Source organism: Desmodus rotundus, chromosome 8 (genome assembly GCF_022682495.2).
Source record: "Desmodus rotundus isolate HL8 chromosome 8, HLdesRot8A.1, whole genome shotgun sequence".
Taxonomy (NCBI): Eukaryota; Metazoa; Chordata; class Mammalia; order Chiroptera; family Phyllostomidae; genus Desmodus; species Desmodus rotundus.
In genome coordinates, this window is record NC_071394.1 from 22,820,642 (window position 1) to 22,841,785 (window position 21,144).

At 39.2% G+C, this 21,144-nt stretch overlaps 1 protein-coding gene across 6 annotated transcripts in view; it reads right to left on the bottom strand.

Annotated features, from left to right (window-relative positions):
• Window positions 1–21,144, bottom strand: part of OXR1 (oxidation resistance 1) — a 359,160-nt gene that overhangs the window by 208,881 nt on the left and 129,135 nt on the right. For 2 of the 6 annotated variants that reach the window (XM_024572094.3, XM_024572093.3), the window contains exon 1: window positions 17,963–18,024. The exons of the other annotated variants lie outside the window; for them this stretch is intronic. In XM_024572094.3, coding sequence (XP_024427862.3) covers window positions 17,963–17,988 — 26 coding nt within the window. In that variant the 5' untranslated portion in view covers window positions 17,989–18,024. Of the gene's footprint in view, window positions 1–17,962; window positions 18,025–21,144 lie in introns of those variants that run through there. 6 annotated transcript variants of the gene reach the window in all.

The following is a 21,144-nucleotide window of genomic DNA, read 5'->3' on the forward strand; positions in this document are numbered from 1 at the left end:
CCAAGGAAATAGACGGGGGTTACTGCTGCCATTTTGTGAACACATGAGGACTGAGACTACATCAATGAAACAGGCAGCGTTGACAGGAGCTAGAAGGGAACCACGTCTTGATGACATTTTCAGAGCCCTGAATCCAACAAGTCCTTAGATCTGGGCTTGTTAGCCTACATGAGCCAATAGCTTTTTCTGTTTTGTTTTGTTTAAACCATTAGAAAGAACCCTGGCTGGTGTGGCTCAGTGGATTGAGTGCCAGCCTGCGAATGAAAGGGTCACTGGTTCGATTCCCAGTCAGGGCACATGCCTGGGTGTGAGCCAGGTCTCCATGAGGGGCATGTGAGATACAACCATACATTGATGTTTCTCTCCCCCTCTTCCCCTCTGTCTAAAAATAAATAAATAAGATCTTTAAAAAAACCCCAAAACAAGCCATTAAAAAAAAACTTAATTGGTTTAATGATTTAAAAAGAATGACAGAATAATCCTCGTGTAATATATGGGTTTAATGCGCTCTTCCTTTAATCTTTTGTGCATATATATTTTAATGGTGAACACATTCAGTCAAACTGTGAATAAACTCTGCATCTTGTCACCTTAGCTTGAATGTGTCTGAGGTAAAAGATTGGGTCTTACATGTCTTTGCCTTTCTGAAGACATCTACCAGTATATTTTTGTTGCATATTCCTAACATAATAAAGTGATTCTGTCCCCCCATCCGTCCCCTTGATGACTTCATTTCAACCACATTACCCTGTTCAATATTCTGCAGATACATCAGGCAGGCTCCCACCTTAGGCCTTGTACTTCCTGTTCCTTCCCACAGCTGGGTCTCTCACTTCCTGCCGGTATTGATCCAACAATCGCCTTCACAGGGAGGCTTTCCATGGCCAGAGCACCCACAATTTAACCCCGCCAATGCTTCCTATCTCCCTTTTCTAACTTATTTTCATTCTTAGGACTGAAAAGTGTTTAACATACTATGCATTTTACTCAGGTATCTGCTCCTCCTCTCCCATGTGTCCTCATCCCAGAGTAGTGAATAAACGCTCACTGAAGGAATAAATGACTATAGATGTCATAACAACAAAGAAGCAGCCCAGGCTCAATGATGCAGAACAGGGACCAGACAAGGCATGACGATCCATGGTTACTGAAGAAAAGGGCACCTCCACGTCTGACACACACTAGGTGCCCAACAAATATTTGTTGAATAAATAAATTAATTAAAAATAAGGGAATTCCTTCCAGTTTCAGAATAAGTAAGACCTGCCATTAAATAACGATGAATCAACAATAAAAAAGGCTGTTAAATGCACTGCCAAGCATCCTGCTCACTGACACGTAGTGCCAAGGTCAAGGAACCTGAGGACACCAAAGGGTGGCTGTAGTAGAATGACATCTGTCATGTTAAAAGTTCCTCCACTCCATGAAGAAGAGAAAAATGGCATAACAGAAGTCAAGAAACAAATGTTTTTCCTTTATGTCTTTAAAAAATTTTTTTTCATTTTTTTTGTGCAAAAAAACTGCATAGGGCACAAGCTTCCTGTCTTCTTACAAATATACATATATAACCCATTAATATGTGTGGTCTAGAAAGAAACAACTTAAATTAATTTTCCCCATTGCTTAATTTTACTCTATTTAGTATGCTATCAGTTTTCTCATCACAAAATAAAAATAAAAGGGCCCACATCACAAGATATTTGTCATAACAACAACGCACAAGCATTAGTGCAATACTAGGCTTGAAAATGTTGTGTGAAGTATCGAGTGCTCTTATTATCCCCAAGGAAACACTTGGGGAATACAGTACTTTTCTACAAACATTCTAGGTTCAACTCAATGGGCTACCATCAGACAAAACAAAAAGCACAGAGTCAGGGAATTTTAGAAATTACTATGTTAAAATGAAATAAATATATAAGTAACAGAAAAAGAGATACATAGGTTCACTTAAGCGTGAAGATAAATAGATGAGGCTCTGTATTTACATTCTGCAATGCAGAAGTGCCTATGGTTTACAATGAAATCAATCATATGTTGATAAAGAAACTGAGATATGAGTAATGACTACTATCCTACCCAGCTGTGTCAGGCTGAGAGCTCAGTTTCCCTGAATCTAATTCAGCACTCCATGAAACAATCAAACACTTACTGAGCTCTTACCGTGTGCCGGTATTGCCTTAAGTACCTCATAGGGACAACACAATGAGGCTGCTGCTCTTACAATCCCTACTTTCCTGACTGGCTGGTCGAGACAAAGGTAAATTCAGTAATTTGGCAAGGTCACGCAGCTTGGAAGTGGCTGAACTAGAATCTGAACCAGCACACACTGAGAGCCTCAACGTCTCAACCTCTATGCCACTTCTCTAGGCAGAACTAGATGGCTGTCATGCATTCTCTTCTCACGCCAAATTAGCTGGTGGGTGAAAAAAAAGTCTTGGTGTAATGGTTCAGCACCTCCAGAGGGCAGCAAAGACACAAATAAACAAATCCTGTATCTGTGGTATTAAAATTCTACTGCAGGGAGAGAATAGGGGAAAACAGTCCCTTTTTCCCTCCTTAGTGGGAAGAAGGGACAATTATTAAAAGTGTTGGAAACACTGCCTTGGATGAATACCTAAGTGAACTGAAAAAAAATGTTTACATTGTAAATTGAGAATTGATTCAAAAAATCCCTGATACCATGAAATCCCTTCTTATCACCACTTAGGAGACTGCTGTAGTTGAAGGTCACATGGAAGAATCCTTGAAGAGAATCTAGCCTTATTAAGTCTGACAAGCAGCATCTCTCCAGGCATTTCTGTTCCTGTCAGTCTCCTTGACTTGCTATTTTGTTTCCTTAAAGTGGATAAAATAGGGGCGTGGGAGAACAGGAAGTGAGTATAGTAGAAAGAGCACAGGAGTAGGAGGCAGAAGAGTGGAGGTAACTTCTGATCCACCATTTACTGATACTGACAAATCGTTTTTTTAAAGCCCCCCTGGGTTTCAGATCTCTCATTAATAAAATGGAAGTAATAAAGAACAGGAAAAGCATAAATAACAAAATTTTATTTTTTAAATCTTAGGTACTATTATTATTGAAAGAAATGTAGGTGGGTGTGCTTATTACTAATATAATACAGTAATAATTCAATGTACTTTTATATATTATCATGTTTGACCCTCAAGATAAGGTTGGATGGTCACGTCTAGCTTTCTTAAATACATAGGAAAAATTATGGTTCAGAGAGTTTAGTGCATTACCCAAATTCACAAAATTTGTGAGTGTTGGAACCAGGTCTTCCGACTCCTGATGGAGTGCTCTTTCCAGCAAATCTTTCTGTGAACTACTGGCACAGAACTGAAAGTGGTAAATTTCATTGAGTTTCTAATATATTACAACGTAAGTTATGATGCTGAGAAAACAAGGAAACAAGTACAAACAATATAAACATCACGATGATTTATACAAACATCACTATGATGTTTATATTGACTGACATTCATTCTTTGTGGGATGTTATGAGACTTTTAAATAGTTTACCCAAGGTCTTGTCTTGCATCTGATATTCATTTAGAAAAGCAATGTGTTTTCCCAAGGTTCAAGACAGGAACTGAAGCATATATGAATGGGTAACGATTGAAATGGAGGTAGAAAAATAAATGAACATATTCAATGAAGAAATACCAATTAAGAAATTGTGTTCCTTTTTCTCCACAACCTCTCCAACACTTGTTATTACTTGTCTTGTTGATAATAGCCATTCTAACAGGTGTGAGGGGTGTCTATCCCATTGTGGTTCTGATGTGCATGTCCCTAATAGCTAGTGAAGCTGAGCATCTTTTCATGCATCTGTTGGCCATGGGTATGTCTTCTTGTGCGAGGAGTCTGTTCAGGTCCTCTATTTGGATTGTTTGTGTGGGGTTGAGTTGTATGATTTCTTTATATATTTTGGATATTAACCCTTTGTTGGGGCTCTTGTTTGCAAATATCTAGTCCCATCTGACTGGTTGCCTTTTGTCCCATTTGATTTGTTTTGTTGCTGGTTTCTTTGCTGTACAGAAACTTTGTAGTCTGATATAGTCCCATTCATTTATTTTTGCCTTTACTTCCCATGTCTTTGCGATCAAATTCATAAAATCTTCACTGAGACCAAGGTCCATAAGTTTAGTACCTATGTTTTCTTCTCTGTAATTTGTTGTTTCCAATCTTATATTTAGGTCTTTGCTCCATTTTGAATTAATTTTTGAGCATGGGACAAACTGTAGTGTAGTTTCATTCTTTTACATGTGGCTTTCCAGTTTTCCCAGCACCATTTATTGAAGAGGATTTTTCTCCATTGTATGGTTTTGGCTCCTACATCAAAAATGGTTTGCCCATATCACTGCTGGTGTGACAATCACTATGGAAAACAGGATGGAGGTTTCTCCAAAAATTTAAGGTTAGAGTTACCATATAACTCAGCAATCCCTCTTCTGGGAATCTACCCAAAATAGCTTGAACACCTTTGTTTACAAAGACATATGTGCCCCTATGTTCACTGCAGCAGTATTCATGGTGGCCAAGACATGGAAACAACTAGTGTCCTTCAACAGAGGGTTGGATAAAGAAGATGTGGCGCATATATATGATGCAGGACCACCCGGCCATTGGAAAAGATGAAACGCTGCCATTTGCAATGACATGGATGGACCTTGAGAATACTATGCCAAGTGAAATAGTCAGAAAAATCTAAGAACCATGTGATGTCACTCATGTGTGGGATATAAAACTGAAACTTGTGGACACAGACAATAGTGGGGTGGTCACCAGGGGGAAGGAGGCTGTTGGGGCAGTAAAGGGTAAAGGGGGACACATGTATTGTGATGGAAGATGGCCTGACTTTGGGCGGTGGGCACACAATGCCATATACAGATGACGCGTCATAGAACTGTACTCTTGAAACCTCTATGGGAGTGGGGGACAGGCTGGGTGGAGGGAGACAAAGGGGGAAAGGGGACAACTGTAATAGCATAATCAACAAAACATTAAAATATTTCAGAAATAATAAAAAATAAAACATCAATAAAAAGAAACCTTATAATCTTATTAACCAATGTCACCTAATACATTTAATTTAAAAACTAAAAAAAGATGTTCAACGCAGTATCTTATGTTGGCACGTGTTACCTAAAGCATAACAATCAAGGGAGCCCTGTCCCCCCAAGGTTAATAAAGTCTACTGCAGGAAGGCGAGTACATGAATGCCGAGAGACTAACTCCATTTCTCTGAAACAACTTCAAATTCTGCTGCGTTATTTGCAGAGGTAAACCCTTCTGGAACAGGGCATTATCCTTTTTCATAACTGCTTTGTGTGAGGCACACAAAATAGGCCAACACACCAACCAACAAACAAAAGCCTGTCTGTGAGATCACCCAAGGTTCTTCTATGTACTAGAAAAATAGTACATTGACACTACTAACTAAAAAGTAAATACGAAAAGGGAAATAAATCCGTCAGTATCCAAGTCCCTTTAAAGTGAGTCAGTACCCTTTTTTCTAAACAGAAGCCTCAAAAATACAAGTTCATGTAATATTTTTAGGTGTTTTAATTTAGATGTTTCTTAAAGATGCTTATAATGAATACTGTGGTATTAGTCAGATCTGACTCACACTCATTAATGAGTAACTTCCTTTGATGCAATAGAAATACTTACTCCGTAAGTTTTTGTGACCCACTTTGCATATATTATCTATTCTGATCTGTACGACAACCTGTGAGAGGAAACGCAGGCATCATTGGAGTCAATTTCCAAATAAAGAAACTTAGAATCCGCAAGAATTCTGTTTTCACACTTAAAATAACTGTAAAATCCATCTATTTAAACCACGTACCAATGCTTGATTCCACTCTGAAACTTCCATTCCACACATAAATATAAAACGTAACTCATCATCTCCCAAAGGACATGATTCTTACCCTGGGCAGATCTGAATGAGGAAATTTTCCCATATAGTGAGCCAAAATCGGTTCACATCATCTCGAACCATGGCCTTAATTTACCTGTGAGGCCTCCAGGACAACTCTAACTACTCTCGGATAAACAGCTTCTCATATATGTGTTCTTGGCCATTACCTTCCGCTACTTCTTTCCTTCAGGCTAAATGACCTACTTGTTCAACTCTTCTTCATGTCATAAGAATATACATACAATATGAAATATATACGTGATATACATTTTATATTAACCATTTTTTACATTAATCTGTATAAATAGGCCCCCAATACTATATTTCTCTGTGAAATTTTATACAAGCCCCTGGAGGTAAAACTGAATGTCATTGAATTGCATTGTTTTTCCAAGTTACTACATATTTGAGTGATTACTACATACCCCAAATGGGTTCAGCATCTATGGAAAAGGTGGAACACCTATGGAACTACTATCGGTCAATTTATAGTCCAGTTGGAGATATCTAATTTTAAAAGTATAATTTGCATCTATCATCTTATATTTGCCAAAATAGCTATCATCAAAATCAGCAAACAACATGAGCTGGTGAGGATGTGGAGAAAAGGGAACCCTTTTGCACTGTTGGTGGGAATGCAGATTGGTGCAGCCACTGTGGAAAGCAGTAGGGAGATACCTCAAAAATTAAAAATGGATCTGCCTTTGACCCAGTGATCCCACTTCTGGGAATTTATCTGAAGGAACCCAAAACACTAATTTGAAAGAACATAAGTACCCCTATGTTCATTGCAGCATTATTTACAATTGCCAACATATGCAAGTAGCCCAAGTAGATAAGTGGATAAAAACAACTGTGGAACATTTAACTCAGTGGAATAGTACTCAGCCATAAAAAAGTAGTAAATTTGACCCTTTGCAACAGTATGGATGGACCTGGAGAACATTATGCTAAATGAAATTAGCCAGTCAGAGAAAGACAAATACCATATGATTTCACTCATGTGGAATCCAAAGAACAAACTGCTCTAACTTGTAAGATAGAGACAGACTCATAGATGGAGAGCTAAGGTGAGGGAGGTGAGGGGGTAGAAGGAGTGAGCAAAAAGGAAAAAGGACTCATGGACATGGACAACAGTAGGGTGATCGCTGGAGGTAGGGGGTATGAGTAGACTACATAGCAATGGAAAAGTACAATAAAAATAAAAAATAAAAGTATATGAAATAATCCAAGTAAATTTAAACACTCCATCATCTGGTGCTAATTATGACTGTAACAGGAATTAATCCCACACAGGCCACGTATGCCTCAATGGCTGTTGCCCTCCCCTGGCAGGCATCGCTCGGAGATCACTGTGCTGAATGCCGGCTCTGGGTCCATGACTTCAGAATCCTTCTCGGGGAGGAGCACCATAAAAGAAGCAATTCAAGGCAGGCTTATGGATTTCCAGTGGAGTTCATCTATACAATGTGCAGTGTGCCCTTGGATAACTGAGAAAATATCTTAGATGTGCTCGTCATAGTTTTTCTCAGAATTTATTACTAGTTTTTCTGTGCTTATAGGTTATTGTTACAAGTTCTATAGAAACACTTTGTTTTTAAGGGGGATTCCTTGTAAGAAACTTGACTCGTGATAATAACGTGCTTTAAGTAAAATTCCTCAATGTCCCATTAAAGATAGAATTTATACTCTTCATTTCCAGGTCCCAAAATTTAATAGCTGTTTGGCCATAAATAATCATAGAAAGACCTAAATAGGCCTCTATAAAACTAAGAATACTATGGGGTGCTTTTCTATTTTCACAAAGGAAACAGTAAAGAGAACATTTAAAATATTTTCCCCAAGGTCACGACTATACACACACATAGACACACGCATTTAGTGTGCTCAGCTACTTCTCTGAGTTTCTTTGGTAGGGACACAGTTTGTACAGGTGAGCCTCAGAGAATGTGGCACGCTAAGTGATGTTTAATCAGAGTGAGTGGCACTTTCTTCACAAGACCACCGGTGGCAAAATCTTCTGTTTATGTCACTACAACAATCCCATCTAATGTGTATAAGGGGAGGGGGTATAAACTCAAAAGAGGCAAAAAGTGACAGTCTGCTCTGCAAGACAAGGGGAGGCCTGAGCCTTCTGAGTGTGTTCCCACAGAGCACATAGCGCACACCTGCACCTAGGAAATATCTGAGTTTCCATGGGATAATTTTGGCTCAGCAGCCCTTACCCTTTCTTAGGCCAGGGTACACGGTGCTACATTCTGCATCAGGGAAGAATTCTGCCTTACAGAAAGTCTCGTCCCTCATGAGACATGTTAAGGAGAACACACCCAGCACACTGAACGAGCCCAGTAAAGTGCATGCTTATTAATTTACTTTCAGAAAGTGATAATAATTACACAAATTGCTTCACCACCAATGAACATGATTTTGCCCAGACGCAGGGATTAGCCAAATTTAGAGGCTGCTTTTAAGGCCCTTAGCCATTAACAAAAATGTTTCTGAAGCTGAGGCTGTAGGTGGCCTTGACCTGGTATACTTGACTTGGTAGAAATGTTTTCAAAGTGCCAGGCAAGCATGCAGGAAACACTCCAGGTCTCTGAGTTTCACCAGCCTCCACCCTGCTGCCTTTCATGCAGTCCCCAGATAACTGGAAGCAGAACAGGGTAGTGTGAGACACATTTCTCATACATAAGATGATCATGGCATTTAATCCTGCACTCGGAAATTGAAGGCGGCCCACCCTGAAGGACAGGGAAGCCTCTGAGAGTGCACAGGAAGTCTTTGCAGACATTTCCAGGTGTAAGCAAATTCTGGGAGATCATTCTCTGGGTCCCTTTCAACTTATGAAGGCACTAAGTGAGAGCACTGGTGTCAAAAGTAAACACCAGGTTTAGGTTGAGTTTCAAGTGCCAGATCGGAATCCACCAGGCTAGGACTACCTCTGCCTTCTCAGCCACCGTGTTTCTTGTGCCTGGTACTGTATCTGCCCAAGCAGGCACTCAGTATAGACTTTACTTTTGAGGAGTGAATGACTGTGATGAGTTGACAGTCCACCCTATCTCCCCTTGCTTTAACACACGCAGCACAGCTGGCTTGTGACGCTGGGTGAATAATGAGGATGAACTATGATGTCATTTCTGGCAGCCTTCAGTATATCACAGTAAGTCGATTTTATGAAATTAAGATTGTTTTTAGCAAAGTCAAAAGTCCATGCTGTGGAAACTGATGCAACAGGGAAAACCAGGCATGGAGTAGTGAGGCCGTGTCATTACAGACACATTAAACTAAATGAACAGCAGATACACTAGGTCTTGGGCTTTTCAAGATATTGGCCTACCTGTTCCCTAGTGAAAGGCTCCTGTATAGGGGAAAATGGTTAGGAAGAGAGATTACTCCTCAAATGCGGTGCCAGAAGCGTGAGCTATAGCAGGAGAAAAGCAAGGTGGCTGCCAGGCAGGAGTTCTCTTGCTCACCTGCATCCTGGTGCCTACTGCAGGGACCGGCATGCTGGCGGTATTCAGTACCTGTCCGTAATCAAATGTCTGATATCTACTGAGATATCAAATGAGTACATCCTAGCTTAAGAAGACGAGAAAGACTAAAATTTTTGATGAAAATTGTCTAAGATATGTGATAACGATGATGCCAGTTAGATGTCTTAGCCACTTAGGGGTCAATTTAATGATGCATTTTTATGTGAAATACATACAATAAATACAACTGCAACTTACAGGAAGAACACACACACACACACACACACACACATTTATTTGGTCTCCTGGGTTCCTGAATCTCTATTCGTCCATCTATTGGTCGCCCTGGAACTCTAATAAGAATCCAGTTGAAAGAGGGACTAGGCAGAGGAAGTGACTAGGCTCCAGAGGTAATCAAGTAGCTGCCTAGTAGCTGCCTAATTTATTGTTATGAAGTTTATCATGGATGGATGTTCTGGAGGTTACATGAGCTATAAAGAAAAAATGCAGGTGAAACTGTGGTGTAGAGAAATAACTCACAATAGCTCACTGAGATGGAGTCAATTTGTCTCCTTCCTCAAACTACCTTGATGCTATTAAATCACTTCCAACATAATTATTTTATCAATAGGAATAAAACCAGACAATGGTGCTAGACATATTCAAATTCAATTATTTGATCACTTTGTCAAGTTTCCTTCTTATTGTGTAAATATCCTAATGCTTTTTAAAAAGTAAATGATGCTTATTCTGCTTTTGTGAAAGATACTAGAAGAAGCCCAGAAAATCCTTAATGAAAAGTGTTCAGGAAACAGCCACACTGTTTCATGGGAGCATGACTATATGACTCAGGGAATACAGTGAAGAATCGTCAGAGGAAGTAGGAAGTGGGTATGGTTCAGGAGGATAATATCTGCATTCTATTCCCAGCTACATCTCTATCCTCTGGGTGACCTATGATGACTCACATCTCTCTTTCCAAGTGCTTGCAGTGACTCAGAATTGTGTAAAAAAGTCATCTGTTTAATTCTATACCACACAGATCATTTCCTGTGGAAAACATAGAAGATTATCTTTTTTAAGCTCTTTCCTCTATCTGTATTCAAAGTGACAATTAATTCTCCATGTATACAGATTGAAGGGAAGTGCCATTACTTTTACAGTGTTTGACAGTGAAAAACCTCATGAAGAAAATTTTCTAGATAATATTTTTCAAAGTTTTTGAATGATGGGACCTAAGAGCACTGACTTTTACAGGCTAGAATTTGGGAATCAGTCCAGATCTGCCAGGAAAACACTAAATATATCTTCCATGGTATCAGATTAAATGGACCATAATCTAAAAACGTGTATTCTCAAATTGTTGTATCTACAGGAATCACACAGAATCCAGGGAGTCAGAGGCGGTGGCCCCAGATTGCATTTTCATCCAGTTTCCACGTGACTGATGCAGCTGGACCGGACAATATTTTCGGTAACACTGTTCCAGACGGCCATCACCTGCTCCTTTGTTAGTATCTCTTTGAGAGTTATGTCAACATCTATAAAGATAATGACTCATGGCTAACATTAGGGATTGGGACACAGCGTCTTCGTTTCGACAACTGTTAATGAGACAAGAAGATACTTTTAAAGGACAGGCATTTGACTCTGGCTAATGTTTTTTATCAACAGAGAATATTTCAACTGAAATGTTAAATTTGTTCCTAAAGTTTCTAAAATTGCTTTCAGTTTTTATTTTCAGGCTCTGATCTCATAATTTTTAGTGTAAAAATTATGACGAGGTAAATGATAATTTATCAATAGGCTGTACAATCTTGATGAAAGGTAGACAGATATTGGGTTTGAGAGTTTTTGCTTGTTTTGTAAAACACAGACCTTGGCCAATGCAGACTTCAATGTTCTGACTAAAGCAAAATGTCAAGTTCTTTGTTAGATGTGCTTGGCGGAGGGCACCAGCAATAGTATCGGAAGTCTTCTGAGGTCAGTTCTGGAACACTGTTCTCTCCTTCCACACCAGTCAGTTAGAGGAATGAGACATACCAAATTATATCTATTCAAGTTTTATCGGAAAATAACAGCGTGCAAGCAGCAAGAGTGCAGAATATCACATGGCTGCTCCTTATCCTGGGCCATGCAGTCTAACAACCTAAGAGAACTGTTAAATGAGTGTATGCAAGGCGTCAGTGGGCACCAAAGGGGCAGAAACTGAGTTCCTTTGGGCAGCAGGCTTGGAGACGGCATTCAAACTGTATCATGAAGGACTGGTATTGGTTTGAGAACAGAGAAGAGAAGGCTATTGCGCACAGAGTGATTAGGAATAAATGCAATATCAGCATTGCAGAAAAATCTATCCTGATTCACAAAATCTCCTGGTTAAGAGTAGGAGTGTGTGAGATTGAGTACTGGAGAGAGTGAGGCAGCGTAGACTGGGGGGATGTGAGTAATAGCAGGCTTTTACTCCATGCACACGCTCGCTTAAATTCCATCAACTCAGAGAGGTACTTTGTTTTACAAACTTTTATCTACTCTGAAATCAGGATGCTGGTAGCAGTTATGACATCACTACTCATGCACACAAAAATCTGCAAAGTGGCACAAGCAGCTTGGAATAAAATGACTATTTTAAAAATGCTTCCCCACTAATACTCCTGATGAAACAGATAACAATATTGTGTGAAACCAAACACTGATCTCAATGACTGTGAGGTAGAAAGAGATTCAGAAAAGCCAGGTTTTCATTGGAAAGCTATAAAAATAACCTTAACCCATTTATTTTTGCTTTTTATTTATGCACAGGAGTGATAGATCATAAAACATGTTTTTTCTGAGGAAGTTTAAAAATCTTTCAGTATGAATAAAATACAAATTTGAAGGGTTATAAGAAAGAAACAAATTTCCCATATTTTAATTTGCAGATATTTTTTTTCTTAGTGGTACATAAAATGTTGTGTTTTGTGATGGCTGGCATCTTGTATTCGATGAACTAGGCTATTGAGCACACGTGCATCGTAGGCCGAGGACATGGCAGGCACTGTGCTAGGTGTCGGGGATATAGTGATGGGCAAAACACGCTGTGTCCCAGAGCTCGCACTGCGTCCAGGCTGCAGTCCTGAATGCTGGGATGAATATTCCAGACTATGTTTTATAATAGGGACCCTCAGGGGGTTTTAAGCGAAGGATGATGTGATCAGACATGTTTTAACTCTATCCATCAGTTATACACTGCAAGAAGGCAGGAAAGGGGATTGGTGCTAGAGAGCCTATTCCGGAAGATCTTGCAATAGTCTGTGTGAGATGTAATGAGGGCTGAGTGAAGGCATGGCCACGGGCAGAGAACAAGAGAAGAGTATTTGATCGACACGATTCTCTCACTGCTTATTGTCATGATCACAGAAAACCAGCAGACAACTTAGATTGCCTTCACATTGCAGGACATACAGCCGGACAGCATGTGAGAGCTATTTGATCATCAACGGATCCTTCACTTTCAAGTGGTCCATACGCTTTAGCCTTGTATCGCCTAACATTGAAGGCAAGGCACCATGGGAAGCTCTGGGAATACAAGGAAGAATTGAGTCTTCCCAGGTGAAGGGAAGAGAGACACCGACGGGTGATGGGATTACACCACTATGATTATGGGCAGCAATAGAGGGGTGCAGCAGGCACTGGGAGAGCATTGCCTGGTAATGGGAACAATCTCCAAGGAGGCCACATCTGACCAGACACTTGAAAAAGTTCAAAGAAGCCTCAAAGGAGACAATGAAAAGGAGAGTATTCTGGGGAGAGGTAAGTCTGTGCGACAACACACAGCTGAGAAGGAACAAAGCATATTTAGACCGATTTTCAATATATGAATGTGCCTATAGTCAATGGGGAGAGATATGAGAGCATAGCACCCAATGGGACTTACATCACACTAAAGGTTTTCGATATAATCCTAGAATACTACAGACCCACTAAGGAAATGACTACATTTCAGTTCAAATAGACCTTTACAATGCTTTCACTCCAAATTGGATTACAGATAAAAATAACACTAAAAGGAGTTTCATCAAGTTTCAAAAGAAACAATAAAACGCAAGGGATGAGGTTTCTAGTATGCCCGCACTGAAGTATGCAATTAATTTAAAATGCTTCTCAAAAAGTGAAATGCCAGGAGCAGTAAATTGGTAAATTGACCAATTTGAAATTTTCTTTCTCTCTGAGTCCAATGTCAAGTAGAGAGGGTGGCCTTGTGTTCGGAATTAGTCTATGATGCACTGTGATGTAGTAGAAAAAAAAGTTGTTTATAGACGCTGAGTGGCCTAAAGATCTTTATTATAAAGATAACAAAATATGGGGAAATTTTCATTCATTAAAAGTTTCTCTTTTATATTTTTCAGGATAGTACTAAAGAAAGCAAATATATAAAACAGTTAATTTAATCTCAGCATTTTGGTGTGCTGTCTTGTTCCCAGAACAGATTAAAAAAATACTGCTGTCTTTGAGTTCGGATTTACAATGGGTTTCACAAATTTAAGAAACTGCAAGGGAATAAAAACGTTGAGCGAATATGCTCCTCCCTCGGAAATTTATGGGGTTCGTCACCCATCTTAGATCGTGTTGAAGTTACCATTGAAGAATAAACCTGTCTCTGTCCTGAGTCTTTTGGACACACGGGACCTTATTAGAAAGAAGTCAAATGCAGTCAGAGTCAGGGGCTAGACCACAGTCTGCGTGTTCTACACAAGAAATGTTCCAAAATATTTGCAAGACTCTGGGACCCTAAAGTGAGTTTGCAGTGGGCGTGTAGTCAAGCACGCCCCCTCTCCTCAGACCGTCTCACGTCCTCATGTCCTGCTTTTCACGCATGTAGCAGCCTTCCTGACCTTATACCATACATGCTATTTATACACGTGACTCCATGTCAGCCACTAACCTGTAAAACTCTGGAGAGTGAAAATCAGATTGCATCCAGTTTAGAATCTTCTTATAACAAAATGTCAAGTGCCTCACAAAAAACAAAAACTAAAGAAATCTTTACTGAACTCAATTACAATGTATGTACAATACTTACACTTTTTATTGCTGGTCTCCAGAGACATAAGCATTTCTAGAGAACAATTAAAATTCTATACTATATAAAGCTTTGTCTCTTTGTGCTATTTTTAAATCATTCATGTTCCAACCAGCATACTTCAGCATCATCAAATCCAACATTTGAAAAAACATTCCTATTATTCTGAATCAGAAATAATTGTTACAGAAATTGCTTTGAAACTGAGCAGGTTTTGAAGTGAATGATAACATGTACACAAACTTTCTGAAAATGTCAAAATGATAAGAACAAATCCTTTATTCTGAATAGCTATGTTTAAAGAATAACTACTCTGATATATTTTCTGGACAACTTTTTGTTTCCAAGTGAGTAAAATTCATCTGTGTGAATAGAATATGTATTAGAGCGAGTATATATATTTGTAGGATTTCCAATCATCTAAGGAACTCAGATGTAGCCTTAGATTCCAGGTGGTTCCAAAGAGACTGTTCAGCGTGTCAAGGTTAGAACACATTCTCAGACAACGCATTCTTGTCTTCACCTCTCGAGCATTTTTTTGCACTAAACCCTGAGTGAATAAACAATGTAAGATTTCTTTCAGACATCTAACATGTAAATAGAGCTGGGCTCTACATCTCCAGCTTTGAGGAGTTCCACAGGAAAACAAAGAATGTTACTTTTTTTTTTTCAGTTCCCAATCTTGATGGGAACAGCACTGAAACTCACTCTGCTGCTTTACAGAAAATACTGCCAGGACTAGAAGCAGGAAAAGTCAAGAAAACAACTTGATGAGCTGCTTGTTCTTGAGAAATAAGAAAATGAGGAATTACTTTTTTGAGGCACAAAGGGCAGGTACTAACCATAGATTCACTTTGTTTTCCACCTTTTTTACAAAAAAAGATCCTTAAAAAAGAAAAAATCTCTTTCAGGGTTCTGTAAAATGGAAACATAAAAGCATTTAAAGAATAACTTTTCTCTACTCAAGAGGTACTGAGGTGGCTTAAAGATTTAATTCCACATAAAATACAGTTCACCGCTGTTGCATCAGCCATGGAAAACAGCCTTACGGGGAATATCCGAGGTTGAATATGTCAGAGCTGCCTGTCCTTGTTGATTGTTTTGATTGCTGCTGTCTTCCCTTTCCAATCCAAAGTTTAGAACTGCAATAATTTAGGGTCCTTTTTCCTCCCATCCACAAAAATTTAACGGTACATGGACATTTCAATTTTTACATTTCCTAAGTCATTCTAGTTTGTTTTAAAGAATCTAAACGTAAGACACACATCGAAACAAACGTACGAGACCAGTTACAGCCTTTGAGGCGATGGGAACATTTTAAGAAATGGGCACTTGGGACGCAGGCAGGCATAACTGCGGCCGAGTGCACTGCCAAGAAACTGCCGTGTTATGAGGAACGTCTCCATCATCAGACCTTAGCTTGGGTAGCTAAGCACCTGGCTCACTCACTCTTTCTGTCAGTGTCTATTTCAAACGCTTGGGCAACTGGTCACTCACTTATCTGAACATCTATCAGATCATGAATAAATTATGGTTCAATTCATCACATAAAATATTATGCACCAACACAAAGCTCAGCTATAACTCTGCTGGCCTGAAGTTAGCATCACTCTGCTGTGGCATGTCAACTGGTGAAATACCAAACTTCAGAGTAATGTTTATAGTACATTTTTATTTTTGTCTAAAAACGTGTATGCACGTGAGAAAGTATATCTGTGTTAGCTGTTTAAGCATGAAAAAAATGTGCAAGGATATTATTCTCCACTGCCAGGAAAGTAGATTTAGAAAGGGGATAGGGCTTACTTTTATCTTGTACATTTTAGACTGTTGTATTTGCATCAATAAGCACATATTCTGTCATTTGAACAGCTAATAAAGTGTTAAGTGAAATTTTTAAAAACCTGATCTTTTTTGGATTTCTTTTTTTTTTAATTAAGCACCCAGCTACTATGGACTCCAATGCCATCACTTAACTAGTTGCGTGATGCTGTAAAATGTATTTACCTTTTTTATACCTCAGTATGCAAATCGGTACAATGGGAATAACAACAATGGCAATTACGGGAGTGGCTGTGATAATTGTGTTAATGCATGTAAAGCACAGAACAGTGGCCTCTACTAAATAATAAACATCATCATCTAGTACAAGTGGTTGTGCATCAGGGCTATTTCTAAAGAACTAATTTGCTAAGGTTTCTGGATAACGCTACTGGTTTTGTAGCCAAAGTACATTCTATGTAGATACCTGCTTTTGGCTCAGAACTTTGGATGGTTTTAGTCACTTAAATATTGATGGAGGAAGGTAAGAACTGCAAGTTTTTCTCATTATTTAATAAAGAGTCAAAAGTGATCAAAGAGGGTAATACCTATTGAAGCTGGTTAATTTTAATTAGGCAATTTCAACCCCTAAAATATCTCTGTAATTCAGGCAGAAGCTATATATTTCTAATTTAGTTTCCAGATAATTGTGGTTTTCTGGCTTCCAAGATGAAAATCGATGTTCAGCTCTAAATGTCAAGTCAGGCAGCAGAATGCTAATTAAGTAATCTGGTTAAATACTCAAGCTTCAAAAATTACATTTTCTCCTACTTGCCCACCTGTGAACTCAGCATCAGAAGGGAAATAAAGCTTTCATTATATAAAACAATATAGTAATGTATAATATTTTTGATACTTGAATGATGTTAAAAATTATCAATTTTCTGTTGTCTACATCTTACCTATAACAAGAAAAAGAAAATGCAATGTTATAGTTTTTTTTTTTTTTTAAAGAGAAAGAATTGGTGAGTAAAAGGAGTGACTTTACTTCTGGGGTGGAAGACGAGTTTATGCTCTTGGGCTCTCCCTGATGCTCTGGAACCATCACTCGGGCGCCCACCAGGGCCCATATGCAGCTGAAAAGCAAGAACATCCCAGAGCCAGTCCATGTTGCTAAACCCACACCACTGTTGGTTTAAAATATAAAGTGCTTGCAAATCCATTATTCTCAGAAAAGCACAAAATCTTTCATGACTTGTTTTTACAAAATTATTTTTAAATGATTTTAAATAATGTATTAAGCTAACCACAACACACTAAAATATGTAAATGCTGAAGATACTTTTAATGGCGAATAAAAAGGATAATCATCTCCCCATGTCACTTAAAATCATTTAAACCATACAAGAAGAGGTGTTAGTAAACAAGTGGTAGAAAGAACATTAAAAAATGACAAAGTGGTATGGTTTGGAAAGGGATCGGATGTAATGGATACGGCAGACCGAGCGTGTCGGAGGGTTTCCCTTTCTTTAATACTCATGCTCCTGGCAGCCTGCCCTGCCCATGGTCCCATTTCACCAGGAAACAAATAGCAATGGGAATCCATCTGTTTGGTCCCATAAACACAAAGATTTGATTCCCCACATGCACAAAAACCAGAAATCTATTTGATAACAGAACTAGGAAACGTTGCTTCATAATAACAGAAGTAACAACAGGTGAAGCTGGTAGATCCCACCTACCCTGGGCTGTTTTTGTCCTTCGTCATTTCTGTGCAGGCCAGAGGCAACCTTATAGCCCTGTGGGAGCCAGTCGGATCTGATGAGCGTTCTGTTACTAGCAAGCCATGTATCTGACGTCTGGCGAGCTCCGCCCACACCTCCTTGGGCAGTCTGCAGGGGGAGGGGCTGGCACTCCGAAAAGCAACTAAGGAAAAGGAAGATCCCAAACTCCACAGAGCAAGCTTTGAGCAGGACGTTCAGTGAGTACAACAAAGGTGGGTGTTAAATGCAATCGGTCTTCAGTTATGTATGTGGGAAATGTGCACCTACAAGTGTGTTTTTCTTTGCAGCATATCATCTAAACCAGACAGTAAGATGTGTTAGTAAATGCTAGGTAGCGCTGTGGGGGAATTTCTTTGTTGCACACCAAAAAACAAACAAACGAGCCCACACTGGCGATTTAGAGAGTGTCCATATCAGATTTTTAACCACCAAAGAGTACAAAAATAATGATGTCAACACCATTCTAACTGTAATTCATTGTGTTCTTAACTATGTGCTAGGCGAAGTGGTAAGTACCCAGATGCATTACTTAATCTCTCAGTGGCCTAGGAGGCAGGTAATATTCATATTTCCACTAAACCAAAGAAAGAATGGAAATCAGTATGGTTGTAGAAACGTGGTCAAGGTCAAATAGTAAATGGCAGAAATGGAATTTGAACGCTGTCCTTTAAGACCCCAAAGACTAACTTGTTGACCACTTTACCACATTCCCCTCACCTTCATATCACCAGAACATTCTTCCTAAATATTAAAAGAAAAATAATTAGATAAGGTAGATTTGGTAATTTAATGTGAAGCATTACAAGAGATAGTCCTCAGCTACTATTAAATTAATACCTCAAAAAGTTAAAAATGCCTTCAAAAAACACTTAACTTTTAATATATTTTCAAAACCTGAAATGTGGATGGTAACATTACAAATGGAAATATGAGCCTTGGCCAGGGAGCTTTGTTGGTTGGAGCATCAGCCTGAGACACCAAGTTTGCAGGTTCGCTCCCGGGTCAGGGCACAAGAAGAAGCAACCAGTGAATGCATCAGTAAGCGAACAACAAATCAATGCTTCGCTCTCCCTCCCTTTCCAAAAAAACCAATAAATAAAAACGTTTAAAAAATGAAAATATCCTGTGGTATAACTTACCCAGCATCATAACAAATGGAAGCAGCAGAAAAAGCACAACGTCATTTAATGGTATGTTGAGGGTGGGATAAAAACTTAGATTTCTTCCACCAGAGATCATTGTAAAATTTTAATTTCTGAGTGGAGAAGCTTCCTATAGATGCAGAGAAGCCATGAAATAGGATAAACCCAGGGCATTTCCACACCTTGACTTGTGAAGAAAAGTAAAAATGAGTTAGAGCAGTTTCCTCGGAGTATAAGCCAATCCGCCAGGAAACCACGTTTGAAAACGCAAGGTGTTCTACCTTGCTGATTTCTAGAGGTAACAGTGAAGGGGGATGAGCCACCTTTCGTCACATTTATATTTTTCTCTCTTATCCATCTGCTTGACCTGAAGAACGAAACTGTCACAAAGCCAACCAACATTTCATATCCCAGTGAGAAAGGGCTCTCTTGCTTCCCCTGCACACATTAGGGTGTGAAAAATATGCCTAAACTGTGGTCTTGTTAATGCTCCTGTTTTCAAGAGCCCCAACCCCAGGAGAAGTGAAGGCCAACTTGTTTGTAAGGGAGGACTTAATCTGGCCCAACAGAAACCCTCATTTATGCCACTCTCCTTTAGAAGAAGCTACATTTTTACTGATTTTGAGAGGAGCAGTAAGAGATGACTTACTGCGCACAGAAATTCTTCCTAAGGTTTTGTTAAACTATGAACCAATTTGCATGAGAGTCCTTGTATTTCTTTCCCTAACATTTTTATTCAGGTAAAATCTGATTAAGGGGATGTCTATTGTAAACTGAAAATGTAAATGAAGACTAGAAAAGCCACGGATGGCAAGCAAAGAGGATGTTCCATACCTTGGCAAAAATGGAGGGAGGGCACAAGGGAACCAGGCAAGGTGATAAGGCTGGTCTTCTAGCCCAAGCTGCCAGGGCGCCATCTGGGGGCACTGCCCTGGAACATGCTCAGTTACTAAGGAGCAGTTCCCAGCCTATGGGCACCAGACTGCCAGCCTCAGTGTCCTGCAGATGGATTTGCCTGTGTTTGGACAGACTTAAAATTTAGCAGTGAGGCCTCATGGTACTTTTCATCTCTTTATTGTTAGTTTGTCTACAGTGATTCAGGGTTCACCTGCTTGGGTATTTAGTGCCAAAATAAGCCTCTTAGATGACTACAAACTTGTCAGCAGCCCATGAAGTTAGACTAGAAATAAAGTAAGTGAGATTGGCGTGTCTGCCTTCTCCACTGCACTGCAGGGCTGTTTAATACCAGCAAAGCAGGTGGAGGTCATCAGGCCTGCTTTCATAGTTTCCATTTAATTTCCTATAAATGAAGGGCTCTGCCAGTAGACTCATCAGAAAAAGGACTCAGAAACATCAGAAAAGGGACTCTCTTTGAATTCTTAATGCCTATCACCCAAGGTCATATATAAGATATTTTATATTTGTTCTTTAACACTGCAATTTTTATTAAATTCTCCTAATTTTAATATCCATATGGTATATATAGATGTTATTTGGATGTGTACACATAGAAATTTTCTACCAGAAATTTGAAATTAAATGTTTCAAAAGATTCCTTCTTTTTAAAAAAAGTCAAAGAGGAATGGATGTAGTTAACAGATGTTTGTAAGTCCAAGCTCGGCTGTGAACGTCAATGATGGTTAAGTTATACTGTGGGGATGTCGTAAGTGAGAGGGCACTATTTCATGTATTTAACCCGAGGACTGATTGGGGAAAAACTCGGGTCGTCTAGGTTAACATGCTGTAGTCATGTTGTAATTTCAATTCGGCACTACTTTCTCTTTTACTATGTTTTCCTAAGATGAAACATAAACTCTTATTACTACTTTATTATGAATAATTCCAACTGCTCAATATTGTTTTCAATATTGTTTTTTAACTGCCTATATCCAATGACCTCATAACTTCACACCAAATCCAGTGCCCCCTTGAAAAGAAGCAAATGAGAGTAGAAGCCCTGGGTAGTAATCTATTCATTAGTGGCCTGATGTTTTTAGA